The 17,935-nt window shown below is 43.4% G+C and overlaps 1 protein-coding gene across 2 annotated transcripts in view; it reads right to left on the reverse strand.

Annotated features, from left to right (window-relative positions):
* Window positions 1–1,072: 1,072 nt before the first annotated feature.
* The window catches only part of SLC20A2 (solute carrier family 20 member 2), a 33,060-nt gene continuing 16,197 nt past the window's right edge, over window positions 1,073–17,935 (reverse strand). Inside the window, exons 8-10 of one of the 2 annotated variants that reach the window (XM_080627878.1) lie at window positions 8,799–8,984; window positions 7,971–8,055; window positions 1,073–2,680 (exon numbers count right to left, since the gene is read on the reverse strand). In XM_080627878.1, coding sequence (XP_080484004.1) covers window positions 2,516–2,680; window positions 7,971–8,055; window positions 8,799–8,984 — 436 coding nt within the window. In that variant the 3' untranslated portion in view covers window positions 1,073–2,515. Of the gene's footprint in view, window positions 2,681–7,193; window positions 7,482–7,970; window positions 8,056–8,798; window positions 8,985–17,935 lie in introns of those variants that run through there. The other variant, XM_080627879.1, reaches the window with a different exon arrangement.

The raw sequence follows: 17,935 nt of genomic DNA on the forward strand, positions 1-17,935 counted from the left end.
TTTCTGAAATTCAGACTGCAGTTCCTCAGTTAAAAGAGTTTTCACTTGTAATAAATATACCTATACCTATTTTGATTGCTGCCCGAGTGAGGGCCATTTTCATCATGCCTATCTTTGCAGGGCATTTCACCAGCTATGGTGATTTTGATTCCCTGGGTGGCAAAGGACACCTCTATGGCATGGAGAAAGTAACTTTTCCATCTCCATCCAGATTAAAGGTCACTGTGTTTAGGGTGGGGTTATTTTAGAGATGCTGCCTTGCTGGCCATTTCGCTCATAACAGTTTTATTCATCAACGTGTGTGTTGACAGACCCCCAGCTGCCTTTGCTGGGGATTTATCACATACTCCCTGGATCTGGCACAGCCCACTGCCTCTGGAGTAAGAGAAGTCTGATTTGCCTCTGTAGATAAAACAAGGTGGCAAGCTGCTGGGCCACTGGGCAGGCATTTGTTTATGCAAGTGCTAAGATAGGGTGAGTCCTTCTATTCTGTTCCACAGGTCCCAGGTTGTCATTGTGCATTGACGGGCTGCTCTGGTCACTCAGCTGCTGCTCATCAGTCCCCACATGTTTGCTAACGCTATTTATACCATGGCTCTAGGGTTTCAGAGGGGTTGGAAACTGAGTGCTGCTGTACTGCCACAGTGGAGGTGCTTACAGGGACCCAGAGAGGAACTTAGGGGAGCAGCTGGAGCCAGCGAGTGCCTGGTGAACACACCTGAAGGATCCACAGAGCTCGCAACACTTGCCATGAGGCGAGCCCCAGGCAGAGCGAGGGCTGGGCGCTGGGGCCGCCGGGACAGCAAGAAGAAAAGGGGGCTTTTGTCAGTGCTGCACAGAGCAGTTTCATCCACAGTGGACAAAGGACAAAAGGTGGTGGATGCCAAGGAGTAGGTTTTAGCTGCCCATGGAGCCTTCCCATTACAGCTGGCATGACTGAGACACGCTCAAAAAACTCAAAAGGCAAACAGTGATAGGGGCCGTTTATCTTTTTATTATAAATTTAGTATGAATGACCAATGGAAAAGTCACAATGGAGTACCAAGAACATTTTATCAAAATTTTAGCAGCATTGAAACAGTAATAGATTCCCAATCTCCTCCGGGCACCCCTTGCCCTTTGCCTCCCACCCACAAAACAGTAACCTTGTGCTTTCCAAAGCTGTGCAGGGAGTGTAGCTAGCCATTTTCCCCTGAGCTGCCGTGACAAAATCTCATCCCAAATGCCGGTTACTACACAACAACCTCCATTCATGCAGATCCAGGCTTCCGTTCCCTCCTCTCAGTCGGCAGCATGGCAGGAGGCTGGCAGGCTGTGGCATGGGATGGGAGTCAGCCTAGGGAACCCAGCATCTGCTCACATCCTTGCCATGCTCCTCACATCAACCCCTATGTGGGGCAGCACTCCTGCGGGCGCCCATACCTTCAACTGTAAAACCAGGGCTAAGCCCAGTTCCTACTTGCTGCTGCCCATTGCTTCTCTACATGGTGCTGCCATGCATCCCACTGTCCCACTCCTGTACCTGAGAGTGTGTGGTTGTGGCTGGATGGACAGAAAGACGGGAGACTGAGGGTCTGTTCTCCCACTGGAATTGATAGCAGTGCAACCAGGAGCTGAGACTTGAAGAGGAAGGGTAGAAGGTGAGCAGTGAGATACTTCAAATTCAACCCACAAAATGAAGTCAGTCTACTATCAGCTAGCGTGGAGAACTGTGGTTTGCCTACTAAGTAACAAGAACTAAGTATTTTCGTGTGCGCTTTTTGCTTTGTTTCATTTTAAGTTACATTAAGACATGAACAGTACTATCCCCGCCTCACTGGCGGGAGCTTGGTGAATACAACGTTGAGTTAGAGGTGGGGAAACACAACACACGCCCACATGTGTAGACAACATAGTATCGGCAAGCTATTCCCCTGCTTCTTTGGTACTTCCTAAACTTTCTTATCCAAAATATATAAGGGAAATGCACCATTTAAAAGTTACCATTGGTAAGTATTTACACAGCCATAACCATCACACTATGATACACAAAGATCAATATAACATGAACAAAGTTATTTTATGAAAAGCACTTCTGCACATTTTATTTTGTTCCAGTATCTTAATAGCTTTAAAAAAATTCATGTGTTACGCAGTCCTGTACCTCGCTTCTTCTTATATCAAATGGACAAGAAACATTTCCTAATCCATACTCTTCTCCAAAAGATTAAAAAATTGCCACTGAAATGATACACTATGTACAAATTTTACTAAATATTAAATTCTAGGCAATTATTTTCACCCCACTGATAATATAACTTAGGTATTGTTACCTACTATATGTATATATATATTTCTTTAATATATAAGAAATGGCACCACATCACCATGTCACCAATATGACACATTGTTATGTACAGTAGATAAGAAGTTAAGATATGGAAGATGGATCCTCTCCGATCGGTTCTTTCACGGGAACGCTTCTCCCCTTGGTAGTAGCTTGGCCGTTTCCCCTTTTCTCAGCGGAGGAGGCTCTTCAGATGTAAGGCAGGATCCCGTACATCAGCAGTGCCATCACCCCAGCGCTGAACAAGCCGGCCACCGGCACAGTCACAAACCACGCCAGGAAGATGTTGCGGAAGAGGCGCCAGTCGACGGCTTTCTTGGAGCGGATCCAGCCAACGGCCACCACGGAGCCGACCTTGGAACCGCAGGGAAGAGAGAGGGAGAGACAAGATGTGAGGAGTAGGTCCAAGAGCCCGTAATGTGCCTACAGCCACACCAATGCCAGTCAGCTGATACCAAGCGATACTCCGAGATAAAAGAGCTGCTGCTGCTGACAACGGTGGCTCTGTTCTGGTGGGGTGGCAGGATGGCGATACTTCCAGGATGCTTCAACCTTTATTTTTCAATGACCTCCTGTCTTTCATGGGTCTTGGGGTCAGCCAAAGGACACTAAATAAGTTTGTGTGTTTTTCTCTGTCCCACTGGCTCCTGGGTCAGCCAAGAGTGCAACCCAGGCAGCCCTCCGCTCACCCAGCACCTGACTTAGTCTGCAGGGGAGAGGGTAAGCATCCTCCAAGTTTGTCCAGACTGTGGTCTAAATCATGAGAACAAAGGGAAAGTTGCTTTTAAGGCTCTGCTGGAGATCGGGTTAGTTAGTGTAGCTCCTGTCCCACATGCCTGCCCTCTTGCAGTTTTGGGTTGTCCTGCCTGTTCACCCACCAGGTGCTGAACCTACTATTTCAACACTGCAGGCTATAAACAGGACAGCAACAGCAATATAAGCAGCTGAGTCCACCCTGTAACAGAGATGGTAACCTGGCAGGGAGCAGACAGACTGTGCAAGGTTAGACCCAGTACAGCTGCCCTACATCAAGCTCCTCAGTCCAAACCCTCTGAGAAAACCAGCCCTTCTGGGCCAGGCAGCCAAGCAAAGCACCAAGAGCTAAAATCCTCCCTGTGCACAGAGACATGAGCCTGATGCTATGGGACACGCAAACAGCACAAACATCAAGAGGTCAGTGCTTTTGAAGACAAAACACACTGCAGCATGGGGAAAGCTACAACTTTTTCTCTCTTCATATGTATTTTCAGTTAATAAGCTCAGTTATAAACTGAGAATATTATTTTTTTTAAGAAAGAACTGGACTGCTAAAAACATTTCTGGTGAAAAATGATGCAAAAACATCAGAAAAGCTGCATTTTCTTTCTGCCCTGGAAGAGGCCCTCCATGCTGTTAACAAAAACATGTACATCAGTGCAAGTCTGTTGAAAGCACACGATAAAGCAGCAAGAAATGTGGAAGGAATATCCTGTTCTGAATGAAACTCCAAGACACAGCTGAGGCTGTGCTCCCTGAAATGCCATCCCTGCCTCCTCTTCCCTGCTTGTTTTCTTAATGGGAGTATCAGTCCCTGCCTATAGATTAGAAGATGGCTCTTCTCCAGGTGCAGAGCCAGGAAAGCGATAAATGCTGGGAGATCAGGGTAGCAGGGAGAGCTAGGATGGGGATATCAAATCCATATCTTTTGTTAACGCCTATTTAACTTCTAACTACTGCTTAACATTTCTTTTTGGAGAAAAGAGTTATCTGTGGAAGGGAAAACTAAACTTGATATTCTAGGGCTGAAAAGGCCTCAGTATAAAGCTTGATCCAATAGGGAAATCTGTTAAATAATATTTAATCTGAATACCTCCCTGAGTGGACAGTATGCTGTTCTGTATTTAGGAGGTGTAAGTGGTGCCCAGGTAAGAGGAACCCCACACTTCTGACTCTACCAGAGTTAAACTGAGGAAACAGCATTTGGTTTTTCAGCAGCTCAGCTGTTAGGCTGTGTTTTACATTTGGCATGTCCTTAGCATCCATCTGTCATGCTTGCAACAAGAAGCATTGCTCATTGAGCGAGCGTGCAGTCTACGTACGATAGTCTCTGAGTCCTTCCTGAAATTTAAAAGGTATCAGCAATGATGGCATTGGTAATCTGTTTTACACATTATTAGAGTTTAGTTTATTAATAGTGATTTTGATGAACTAGGTTAGGAGAGTTGCTAAGACTCGGGTGTAGGGACACTACACCATCTGCAGAATTTCAGATGACAGCTACTTCGAGATTTGTTTGAAACCAGTGCAGTTTGCCTTCAGTATGCCCTGCTTAAAGCATTATAGAAATGCTTCTGGCCCTCTTGTTCCTGTGCAATGGCACATCATGACAATACACAAACATGATAATTCCATCACAGCAACACAGAGAATATTTTTCAAAACCCCAAAATCTTAATAGCAAATCAGAGCTCACAGTATGACCTCAGCAAAGTCACTTTTGCACAGAAAAAGCATTTAACTCCTGCACTCTAATCTTATCTATATGTGAACACATTCCATCTGTTACAGCTGAGAAATGCCTGTTTGTTTCAACGTCTCATTCACCTTAGAATAAATAACAGCTTCTGTGTGTAAGATTCATTATTATTATTTGCCTACCTAGCAGCAGAAAGACAAGGTATGCACTCACACTACACTGGCTTTTTAGTGCTAAATCCTAAGGGAAGTTGAAAGGTTGCAGGCAAAGCAATTCGGCTACTGTGTTAAGACTCACAAATTCCTTTAGAGGCTCAAAAGATTAGGTCTTTCCCTCAGGCTCTCTTGACTTGGAGGCTTTCAGAGGGACTTTCCTCTCCCCTTTGACTAGTGGCAAGGATAAAGGTGCAGTTCAGGCTCTCAGCAGCACGGAGCATGGAAGAGCTGCTGGGCTGTAGACTTAGAACAGGCGTATCAGGCAGTGACTACCTAATGTAGAGCAAAGCCTCTGATTTAGGACCGAATGCAACTCCTGATATCAGAGGACTTGAAGAAACTGTCTCAGAAGCTACTGCTTTTCTTCCTGCTATCAATTTCCTGTTTGCTACCACATCTGCTCCAAGACCCGAAAGCTGCTGCTTAGAGCTTTCCTTTATATGTGGTCAAACTGGTCATTTTCATTACAGTCTATTGTTTCACCTCGAAAAGGTCTCTCTCCCCCTAAGGTGTTTCACACTGCTCCTTCTTTGCCATCGGTTTATCTAATTGCTACATGTTCCATTGACTAGTGTTATTGAATAGTTCTTTTATTCCTCCATGAGGCCCCTCAAGAAAACAAGGAACACATCTGTTATAGGTGTTTGCTTTTTATCTTATGTTGATCACTTTGGATCTTTCACCTCAGGATCTCATTTTGCTGAAATAGAGAGTCAGTTATAATAATGTGACACCCTGGAACAGCCTAATCCTATTGCAAAGTGGGTCTTCCCATTAAGAATGATCCATATAATGAGAGATAGTAAACTACAGGGAGCAGACACAGACTAATCACATTACCTGCTTTTATGGAAGTATTTTTTAAAGAGAATTATTTTGTTCCACAGTTAGAAAAGACCAAGCTTTTAACTGTAGTGAATCAGTGAATGCCTCCTAATGCCACACTCTCGTTAGCTTATGGCTTCCAAGACCTTTTCTTTTTAACTTCAGTCTATTTGTCTGCACCAAAGTGTATTTTCTCTTTTACAGCGGTTGGCTAGAAGTGCTTCGGGCACACAACTGGGATAATCAAAGCTGTATTATTCTCCCTGGCAAATTCTTCTTCATGCATTTGATATACCAGTCAGCTTTAAGGGAGCCGGTTTCAGGCTAGCATTTTTAGAAATGGATCACATTGTTATTATTTTTCCCCTCCCTACTTGATTCAGTGGAACCAGAGTTCGGCCAATGCCAGGAAATCTGAACAGCCTTTCAGAGCAGCTCAGCCTTGGCTGCTTCTCAAAGAGCTCTACAGCAGAAGAAAGAAATGATTTTGCAATAGAGGAAGGCTTTCTGAAGAAATTGTTTTCACTAGAAAAAGGCCAATTGAACCAACTTGGGGCGTTTTGCAGGATGTGTGGATTTCATTGACTCTTTCACTGGAAACCAGGTCAATGTCACAGGCAAGGATGCCTGACTTCTTGCCAGCCCGCATGCCATGCCATGGAGCAGTTAGCCCCCAAAACCTGCCTGCCCCAGCCCCAGCCAGAGCTGGAAGGGTTCCACGGTCCCCAGGATGCAGCAGTGAATCCTGCAGGATCTGGCTCTGGTAGGGGCCAAAGCAGAGGGGCTTTGCCACTCTGGGGTCTCTGATTTCAGAGGGCCTTCTGCTCACCCTGCCAGCAGGTATGGGGTACAGACAGCTCTGTGCTTCCAAGAGCTTGGGAGTCCATGGGGAAGCAAAGGAAAGAAAGATGGGATTTGACATGGGAATTTCCTGGGGAACAAAATTCCAAATTCCCACTATGTTCTTCCAGCAGTGTAAATGTCCACATGCTCCCTGTTGCCTACAAGCACTATAAATGTATTTTCACACAGCGTATCATACGACACCATTAAATTCTGCTCATTACCCAGCCTATACCTATACTTCAAACTGGTCAGTGTTTTGGTTTTGTTTTCTTTTTAAAGCCAAGAACCTTGTTCAAAGAACTAATTACAAGGGCCAGATTCTGTCTTATAATGCACAAAAGTGAGGACAGGTTGGTTTAAAAGAAGAGAGACATTAAAATGTTAGCTTAATGATGTAGCAGTGGGGTTTTTTTCATATAGGTGGCTCTAAAATACACATAACTGGGACACACAAACTACAAATCTACGTTATTTTAATATGTCTATATTAGTTCGATACAATTATGAAAGGGTGAAAGATGTTCCAGACTTTTGTGCAATTACTTCTAATGCTGACTTTGCTTAGCTGTCTGTACTGGCTTTAAAAGTGGTCATTGTTACTTTGCCATTGCTGTCTGCACGGCACATCGCATACTGAAGGCAGCCTGCAACAATTGGTATCTCTTGTATTTTGTTATGGTTTGTCCTAGTGATGTGATTTACTGATGTGATCACTGCAAACTCCAATACCTTGCAATGGGTGGAGCTTATTGGAATACCCACATTTGAGGCTACAAGTACCGTTAGCGCACACATTACTTCAATGCAAAATCCACTGTGAAGAAATAAAAAAAAATAAAAAAAAAAGACAGATGGAAAACCTGTAGTAAAAGAGTTATATGCAGGAAATCCCATGCCATGCACTTATCAAGAAAGTGAAGTATACATGATGAATGGTGCGCAGCCCCTGAACAAGGAGAAACGCCACCCAACCAGGTTCAAATGGCACCGTCAGAGGAAACCAGGTTTTACGTTGTAATCAGTTTGCTTTAAAATTAGGTCGCATTTTTGTAAGTGCTGTTTTCCTTTAAACACAGCTATGGAGTTCACACTGTGCTCGACTGCAGCAACTTTACCGTGACAACTCCAATGTGTTTTTTGGAAGCCTGATTATTTTCCAGTGGCACTGAGGCACCTCTGCCTAACAGTCCTCCGTGAGTGGCTGTTTTCCCCTCGCCGGGCCATTATCCACTGGCTCAAGCAGCACAATTTTAAGATGAATAGTCCAGACTGCCTTGACTGCAGTCGCTGGGCAAAGGCATACCTTGCAGTGTGTAGTACTGACAGGAAGTCCAACATTGGAAGCTACCACAACTGTGAACGCCGAAGCCAACTCAATAGTGAATCCACTGCGGGAAGCATAAGAAAACACTTCACAATCACTCTTTGCATCAGCTTGGACTGATACCTTGCAGTGTGCCAAAGCCTTACCCGTTTCTTCTTTCGACTGTTTTATCTCCAACTGATTTTTGTCACAGGAATAAGTTAAGAGAACAAGGAAGGGCTGAATAATGGGAATGGCACAGGCTAGTCATCTGTAGTAACCTGGCTGCACGGCTCATTGCATCATGGACTTTTGCTACTCTACACTGTGGTGAATCATGCCTGATTAGTAATTCAGTTAAGCACCAGCAGAGGTCGAGTATGCATTAAGGATGAAAATTACTGTAATAAATATATATGGTTTTAATAGTCTGAGGCACACTGGGAAAGCCACTGTGATCTTGCCATTTCCAAATGCACCTCCTGCTTCATTAATTAGGTCATCAGCAAGAGACTGTTCACGTAGACCTCTACACCTCAAACACATCCAGTATTAGTTTACAGGGTTATCTTTTTTCCTTTTCTCTCTTTCTTTCTCTTGCTTTTCTTTGCGTTCCTTCACTCTCTTTCCTTTTTCTCTTTCGTTCATTTTTTAGAAAGACAGAGAAGTCAAAGCCAGTTATCATTAAAATCAAAGCACAGCAAATCCAGAAAACTGCATTATAAACACTGGGGTAGCAACTTCTCAGATTGGTTCACACGCAAAGTAACTTCTCAGATTGGTTCACACAAAAAATTCACACAACCGTAATGACAACTGTGCACCTACCTTGATGGTGTGATTGGAGTGAGGTCTTTACCCATGGTCTGGATAACTCTTCTACCCCAGACCCAGAGACCCACACAGATCCCAACACCTCCATAAAACAGCAGCCAGATGGGAGTTGACGCTTCTTGCATTACACCACCTTGCTCATAGATAAGCCAGAGCGCAACAAGGGGACCGATTGCATTGCTGGAGAAACAGAAAAGCACCACCCAAGTTATAAAACTGCAGATAACTGCCTTAGAAGAAATCTCTTATTTTCTGTATGATTTTTCTTCATTGCATGTGCAGCACTGCTCTGACTTGACCTTACAGGCACCCTTTCTTGCTCGGAAAGGCAGGGGACTCTTATCATGTTGCTGTTTCAGTTGTCACTTCATCACTGACCACTACAGCAAATGCTGAGAGGAATTTCTCTTTTACAAATCATTTCCTGAAATGACAGTCAGTAATACCTCATTAGGTCTGTTCTGGGACAAACACCAGTATTTTCAGTACTAACTTGAAGTTATATTAAAATATAGCAATTTGAGAGTTCTACATCTTTAAAATTCGAGTATTAAATTAGCTCTTTTTGTCGAAGAAGGAAATTAATAAACAAAATTACCATTGCAGACAAGAAGACACAAATATAATCTAGTCTGACAACCTCTAATGTTTGGAGATATGATCAGAATGCAGCTGGGAAGGTGACTTAGACCACTTCAAACACATTGTAGAGCTAGTCAGACTGGACCAGAGAGAACTCCTTGGTGACACATTGCTGGTGTAAGCCTGTTTTTCTACCTTGCTGCTGCTATCTAAAGAAACACTGGAAATCAGCAACATCGAAGTCCCCACTCCTAATGCAGGTCACTTGATATTTGTGGCTGGAATCTCCAGTGCCTGGAGTGAAACTTCTGACTCTGTTTATTCTGAAAAAGCATCAAGCTTCTAGATATAAGTGTTAGAAGAAAAACATGAAAGCTGGTATCCAGTTACTTTAGAGGCTTAAATACTAAAAAAGGAGTTAAGAACTTCAACATTCCCTTTTTCTTTTTGCAGTTCTTTTCCTAAATTGAGTAGCTGCTTGCCCTGCTGAGCAGCATTTATCCTCAACCACAAAAGTGTAAGAAATGAGGTAGTGCTGCACTTAGGTCTAAATCAGCGTAAGAAGAGCAGAGCAAACCTGTCCAATGTAATTCAAAAAGTCTGAAACCAGCAGGAAGCTCCCCTCTTTGTAAAACGATAAGGAGAGATGGTCACAGCAAGCACTGCAGGCAGGACTGACAGCTATGCTTGCCCTGCAGCCAGGACCAGCTTCCTGGTCTCGCTCCAAAGCACACAGATGGAGTAAGGGCCAGTTCTAACATCATATATTGTGCAAACCAACCCATCATAACTGACAGTTAATAATTTACTTGAATCCCATCTCCACTAGATACAAGATGCTAAGGGCTGAGAGCTAATTGTCAAGAGATGAGGGTCCTCAGCATTGCAAAGCTCGGCTCATCTAAGCAACACAAGACCCTCCTTTCTTATGGTCCTTGAGAAATCGAGCTCTGAACCCTGAGAAGAGGTCCTGCAAAGTAAGACACAACAACATTCAAGCTTCAAGGCAAATGAAAATACTTGAATATGCCCTTTGATATAAAAAGGAAGAGAATGATTTACGGTTGAGAAAGATGATGAAAATAAATTAGTGAGATAACATAGATAATATAATCCAGTGGGTTTGAAGACACTGAGTAGTATGATAAAGAACTAAATACTAAATAAAGAGTGATTTCCACTAGCAAAAATGACTTTAAAATTCTGGTCTGATACTGTGCCTGAGTATGCATTTACTTGTTGAGCTTTTGCATGAGAGAAAGGATGTTACACAAAAAGTCCTTAGTGCCTAAATGCAAGACTTATTTTACCTTCAAGGAAGAAGGAATTCTTGATTGAAGCATTTCTAATATTTTAAAGTTGACCTGCAACTTCTTTGGCAGTGTTTTCAGCTGTGGATTAAATTATTTGCACATTTAAATGCCTTACTTTGCATAGGAAAAGAAAGGTAATTCAACTGATGAATGCAGAAGGATGAATAAAGGCAACTAAAACACTGATCAGCTCAAGTGAAAACCGATCATCCCTTCTTTTAGTGCTGTATGACATGGGACAATCTCCCTGTTGAAAATAACAGGTACATTTGGATTCCTAACTGTTCTGAAGAGATTATGAATGGATATTTGTCAGTCCTAATGTAAATGGGAAGACAGAAAAGGCTTAAAAAACTATAGCAGCAAACTATGCTCTTTTATACTAAAATCCAGTTTTAATTATTTGCAAATGCTACACCTCTGTGAATCAGCTAAACTTAATCCTTGAAGAAAAGGTTATTTTCTTATTTGTGGTAATGGAAGGCAAGACAAGGCAAAGCTCAGCTCCCTTACACTCAGGCTCAGAGAATCCGAGTGGCTGATGCTGCCCAACAGATCAGAAGAGATGACACGGATGCCCACAGAGGCAGCATTTCTGCTACCTTCCCTGTAGGAAAAGAAAGCAGAGGAGCAGTGGATCCATATGTGCTTGGAAGGCAAAAAGGCTATTAAATGCATTTTCACTTGGGGGTATCTGCACTACTGGTTACCTATACCAGAGAGACATTCTCCTCTACCTGTAAATCACATTCAACCTGACAAACATTCAGCTTGAAGGGGTAATGGCATCTCCCAGCCCAAATGCCTGCAACTGGCTACCAACAGCCAGCAGACTGGCAGTGGTGTGCAACTGATCTACCACCATCATAGCTCTTCAGAGGGCTCCTTCAGCTTCTGGATTTGCTCAGTAGGTCCAGTCCTAGGGACTTGTGGTACCAGCACTTCCTATGCCAATGGTGGCCTGTCCCACCACAAAACTGCCAAAAGTTCACAATGAATGCCTCTGACTCATGAGCTCCATACATCAGCTTCAAGACATTACCACGAACATGTGCAATCAGCCATCCCTGGGACTAGGAAGAGTTCATTGATAGAAGACAAGTCCCAACAGGAGAGTAAGATAGAAACAACACAATAAAAAACATAAAAAGACATTGCTAGATTAGAGACTTTGCTTTGAGACCTCCTGCAATTAACTGATGTCTCCTACAGCTGGGTGACTAAGCAGATGAACCACAAGGATGCTAGCAAGACAGGAATGTGGCATTCACAGTATTTCCCACTGATTCCATCTCCTTTGACTCAAGACATGGCAAGCAGAAAAAAGACCTCAAATCTTCCATTCATTTGGCAAAGATTCATTCCTCAAGTCTATTTTCAAGAAGTGATTTTCTCTTACTCTCCCACACAGCTCTTCTACTTGTCTTAACTAACTGTTTTGTGCTGAAGCTCCAAGTCCTATTTGTGGTAGGTTAGAGGGAGTAGAAAAAAGTCTGAGATGGTCACCCAGGGCTCTGAACCCCTACCAACATCTACCTATGTGTAAAACTGCCATTAGATTCCTATGTAACTGAAGCACTTTCAAGGATGTTACTGCATTATTTAGCTACTGGGTTGAAAAGCCAAGGTAAGCTACTCCTGTCATGGTATAACTTTAGTTTTGCACACCTACACGTTTTCCCGCTGAGCACAAGGGTGGCCATTCTGAGTTAATTTTAGGATGAATTTATAAAACATTATGGCATCAGCAGCCTAACTCCTGAGTCTACCTGTCATGAAGTGTATTCTCCATGTCCAGTATTTTTCACCATCTCTGTGGGCTCTGCCAGCCCCAGTTACTCACAGGACACAGGACATTGCAACAGGGGTGGTGCACAGGGGCTGTTTGCCTTTCCTGGAGGCGCGGTACAGGACTAAATGCCATCTACAGTAATGCTTGTACTTGCAGACGTGTGTCACAGTGTTCAGCAAAGTGCTGCTGAGTGTTTCTGAAGTGCTGCCCGCCCCTCATGATGATTTTGCTAGCTCTCTCGACTAACGCGAATTGGCACAACTTCTCTTCCTCCGCTTGCTCGTGCCAGCTGAGAATCTGTCCTGCACCATTTATAAAGCTGTTGTGAAAGACAGCATTTGACAGTGAATCTGAACTATAAATAGAGCTGGCTTCTTCTCTTCCCTGTGAGACAGATAGTATTACCAACAAAAAAAAACCCTACATTCAGCTACATTGAGACAGGCTTAGAGTTTCCCATGCACACATACATGAGCAGAGATTTTTGGATACCCTTGGATCATAAGCCCAGCTCCTTCTCTGGAGAAATAAGAACTACAACCATTTTGGTTTGGACTTTTTTGGTTTTTAAGTAAAAAGTAAAGGTTATTTTCAGTAATGGAAGGATGCCATCAGCTGAATGCTCTATCACCAAATTCCATCAAACTTGTCATAATGTTTTATGAACTAGCAACATTGCTGTTACCTCACTGCTTATTTCAGGGCAGTAGTGAGTTGCTCAAAAAGATAATCTAATTGTATGCTCTGAATAAGCTCTATGTTATAAGACACAATCTACAGGCTACTTGATGACCATGCATTGATTCTCCGCTACCTGAAAAAGCAGGCTGTGTGTTAGCAACTTTTTCTGGTTGAGTGAAAGAAGCTGGAGACATACATTAGCACTGATTAAAACTGAATCACGAGCAAAATAGCCATAGGAGACATCTATATTAGGCTACAAATATTACAAATAAAATTACACAATCCCCAGTCATTTGACTATTTCCCAAACCAGGATTTCATAAATGAACTTTCCACTGGGAAAATAAGCAGGGTGAGGTTTTTGGATGTGCTGCAGTTACGCCTAGAGACATCACCCAGTTGAGTAAGGATGCGAGATAGATATGCCTGTCTGAACCAACAGGAAAAAAATATGTCCTAATCTCCAGAGATCTCAGATTATCGAGAGAGTTTTATCCTAGCTCCATGAACCAGACAACTTTGAAATAGTGCATACACCATAGCGCAATAACAGTGTGTCACAGCTGTGCCCTGTGAAGTGCAAAGCTTTGTGTGCATTAATGAGTCAGGAAGGCTACGTATTCTTTTTGCAACTTATTGCTGCATACTGTAAATGCTGGCCCTGAAACCCCAACTCCCTGGACCCTGAAGGACTGGGTCCATTCTCCCCTTTTGCTCACCAGTATCAGCCTTTCCCTAGCAAGCCCGGTCATAGGCCTTGCTCAAAGCAGGATGGGGAGGGATTCCTGTGCCCACCAGAGCCCCCCGGTTGCTTGCTGCTTCTCTCTGGCTTGCCTGCATGGCACAACAAAGACACCGTGTACCTGTACAATAAGGACACAAGTGAAGATTCATATCTACTGGAACTGCAGTTCCAGGACAGACTGCTATTAAAAAGGGAAGAAATCAGATTTGAGGCTGCTCTCAGTAATTGTAATGCACATATTAGCTTCCTAAATATTCTAAGTGATCTTGACTGTAGCGCTCAAGGAGGAAATAAGAAATACTCATTTTGTAATCCAGCCTTATTATAGCTCCTTTAGACTCCTTATTTAGCCAGGAGACTGATTCCCACTAAGCTCCCTGTGTGCAATAAGATACTGGCAATATTCTGACCCTTCCTTCTTTTAACCCCATTGCTTTTAAAGGAAAAGGGGAAAATATGAGTCCCACTGCTGTTTGTGTGCTCTGGCCTAAAAATCTAGTGAAATCTGTAGGGAGGCAAAAGAAGAAGTTTCCCTTCCCTGCATTTTGGGCAAGCACGTTATTGCCTAGTTTCATTTGCATTGCTTTGCTCAACAGTTAATGCCCTATCTGGTAGTAGTTCAGTTTCCCTAAAATACTGAAAGAATGTGTAAAAATAGCTCTGAAATAGTTTTAAATCCTGTCTTCAGTAATGTAGCCTATATCATCTGAATAATAAGAGAGCCATTCGTTGTCAATCTTATGCCATAGATCTACATGGCATTACCTGCAGACTTGAACAAGAACCCCTTTTTCCAATAATACTTAAGTATGAATAGGCAAGGGTAGTCCTGAAATCTTCCACATGAAATTTAATTAGAGCAGCCACATTCAAACAATTTATGCAGCAGGAACTTAGCAAAACTGAGATCCCCTGCACAAGTGTGAAGCGTCTGCAAGCAGGTTTCTCCTCGCTACAGCAGCTAAACTTCAATACCTGCCCCTTGGCATCCATGAACATAGGTGGGTGGCATGATCTGAGGTCACCCTCTTCAGGTGGAGCATCATGGATCTTGCCATCACCACAATAATAAACCAACCTTTCTCCATCGCTAGACACAAGCCAGGGCACACCGCTCCTTCTGTCATTCCTGGGTTTTCTCCTGTGACAGTGGGAATAATGGCCTGAGGCGGAGAGGGCAGGTAGGAAGGGACAGAAGAGTCTACCCGTTTATAAGGAGAAGAAATCTGAACGAGAAGAGACTAAACACATGCACAGACGGGTGTGCAGAACATGAGGCTCAAGCTTTTTTCACAGCATAAACAGCAGATTTTGATCAGCAAAACTCCTGTGGAACTACAGTATCTTTCTGTAGGTCAACCTGCTTCAAATGCAAGCATTCAAGGAACAACGAGCTCCAGAGAATGCTTGAGTCAACAAAAACATCTTCTCATTTGCGTGGATGGGCTGTGGAGCCAACACAGTTTGCTCATAGCTTTCTCATTCCCAACCCAGTAGCAAAGCAGCCACAGCCACTGTTGTGCTGAGCACAGGAGATAGCTATGGGTTTAGCAGTCCTCTTCAGACACTTCCAGAACAGCCTGCCCACCTGCCCTTGGTTTCAGGAACTAGTTAATTCAGACATGCTTCCAGACTGTGAAACACAGTGTAAACCCTACAACTCCAGTGACTCCCTCACTACCCACATTTATTTATACAGGTAGGCTGCTGTGGCTGCAGCACTGAGCTTCACTATTCCTGCTGAACCAACCCATATTTACAGAAAATAAGCTCAGTCCCACTCAACCATAGGTGCATATAATCCCCGCTGGCCAACAGCGCCCAGGCTCCTGGCCTCTCGGGAAAGCTGGCTCTCAGCAAGCATTTAGGAAGCTGGCAGTCCTCCTTGTGTCACGCTCCTGGCCCAGGTCTTTTTTTCCATCCTGCCCTTTTTATTCTCCTGTTGCCCTTGCAATGACCTGACGTGCTCCCTTTGTGCTCGGGTGCTGAGCCAGTGGGACCTGCTCACTCAGTGCTGCTAATTAACTTCAACAACAACATTTTTTGCAGCAGTTCTGTCCCAACACATTTAGTCGGGATTTTAAATTCTTTAGATTTCATTGAGCCCATGTGCACGATGGTGTCACAAGGCTCTCAGCCCGGCTCAGTTAGTCCCAGCCCTGGAAGGGCTCCAGCATCCTTGACACAGCACATATAAGCTCTGCAGCAGGGGGGCAGGAGGAGATGGTCTGAACAAAACAGTCACCCAAACAAGGAGTTACCATGACTCCCTGTTGCTTTTAACGCACAACTTGCCCAACCAGAATCCCTGCTGATGTCAGCACAAATACAAGCCCTGACTGCTACAAACATCAGCTCCTACAGCAAACATGGCTGATATCATCATGATGCTAAAAAGCATGATCTTGGAACAAAGTGGGGTCTAGCTACCCTTATTATGAGTTAGTTCTGCAGTCAAAGGCAAAATACTGATTTAGCTCTTCCAGGTCCAGGGGTAAAGCCTGGACAATGAAACAAGGTAGATCTCCATTTGATTTTTTGCCCACTAAAGTGTTACCCAAACTATATGAGACACTTCTGCTCCATAAAATGTTTCTGAGTTGTATCATGGTTCAGTCCATACCATATGCCTCATGCTTAAATATGCTCCAAAACAGGTGAATCATTTAACTCCCTGCAGGTTTTAATTTTTATATTAGCTTTTAATTTTTCTCTCTTTGCTTCTTTTATGTGCTCCTGTCCCTTCAAGCAACAGCAGCAAACAACCAGCAAACAGCCTGACGGAAAATACATAGAAAGCATAGAAACAAGTGAGTTCCAGGATGCAGAAGGAAAGCGTAGGAAACAAACCCAAAGAAAAAGATGTGGTCAACGGAGGTGCCTTGAATACACGAACGAGGAGTTTAAAACCAAATGCAGAGGAAAGAGGGATTTTAACGACAGGATTCAAGGCTGAGAGAAAAAACTGAGAAGCAGCTTGACAGCAGCACCTAAAATGAGAAGGAAATTGAACAAAGGAGGGACATGGAAAGACAGCAGCCTTCAGTGGAAGATGGACTGCAAAGGCTTGCTTTCTACAGAAATGTGGACAAAAAGGCGTGATACTAGCTAGCTTCTACCACACTATTTTTAAAACAGCTCACTGCCTTTCAGGCTCTGCAGATCCTTATGCAATATGTGGAGGAGCCAAAAGCCCAATAAGAAGTCTTCTGCTCTGCTAGACAAAAACTGGCAAAATGCCTCTGCTACACAGGCCACAGGATAGAAATCCGCATTCACAGTGTTTTATCTACTCAACCTTTTTGGCATGCGAAAAGGTCTTTAATTCTTATTGCTGGACCACAGTACAATTGTAAGGATGGGTTCCTATTCAGTCCTACACCCATGACCATCTTGCGTTTCTACCAGCTTTGAAAAAACAAAGTTAACTTGTTCTTTAGTTCTGCAATTACATGAATTCAGCTTAAGAAGAGATTTTGGCATAAAAGCATTTAATAAAAATACATACTTCCTGGCAAATTTGGTAGGATCACTGACAGAAATAGAGATCTGCAATATACTAAAAAGTATGATTTTTCAGGAAAGGATATTGCCAGTCCAAATGCAGAATTCTGGGGGAATTAAACTTTAAGATACAACAAAGCATGGAGTCCAAATGTTGTCTTTCATCCTGGCTGGTTCTTATCAACAACGAATTTGCTTTCCGAACTAACTGCATCCTTGCAGATCTCTTCTAACAAATTCTGCTACCCTTGCTTCTTACAGAAAAGGCAAGTGATGCTTGCATAAATACGTGAGTCCTTGAGAAGTATGTACAGACATCATCTACAGGGAATAAAGAGGCAGGGGAACCTACAGGCATAGGCTGTGAACTCTGTGGAATGGTTATTTCCCAGGGTACATTACAACAAATATCAGCCATGTTTGTCCTTATTCCTGTGTTCCCTTGGCACTTGATGCTGGCCACTTGCAGAGGCACGGGTACAGGCCTCCATGGGTCTTTGCTCTTGCCTGG

Source organism: Psittacula echo, assembly GCF_963264785.1.
Source record: "Psittacula echo genome assembly, chromosome: 1".
Classification (NCBI taxonomy): Eukaryota; Metazoa; Chordata; class Aves; order Psittaciformes; family Psittacidae; genus Psittacula; species Psittacula echo.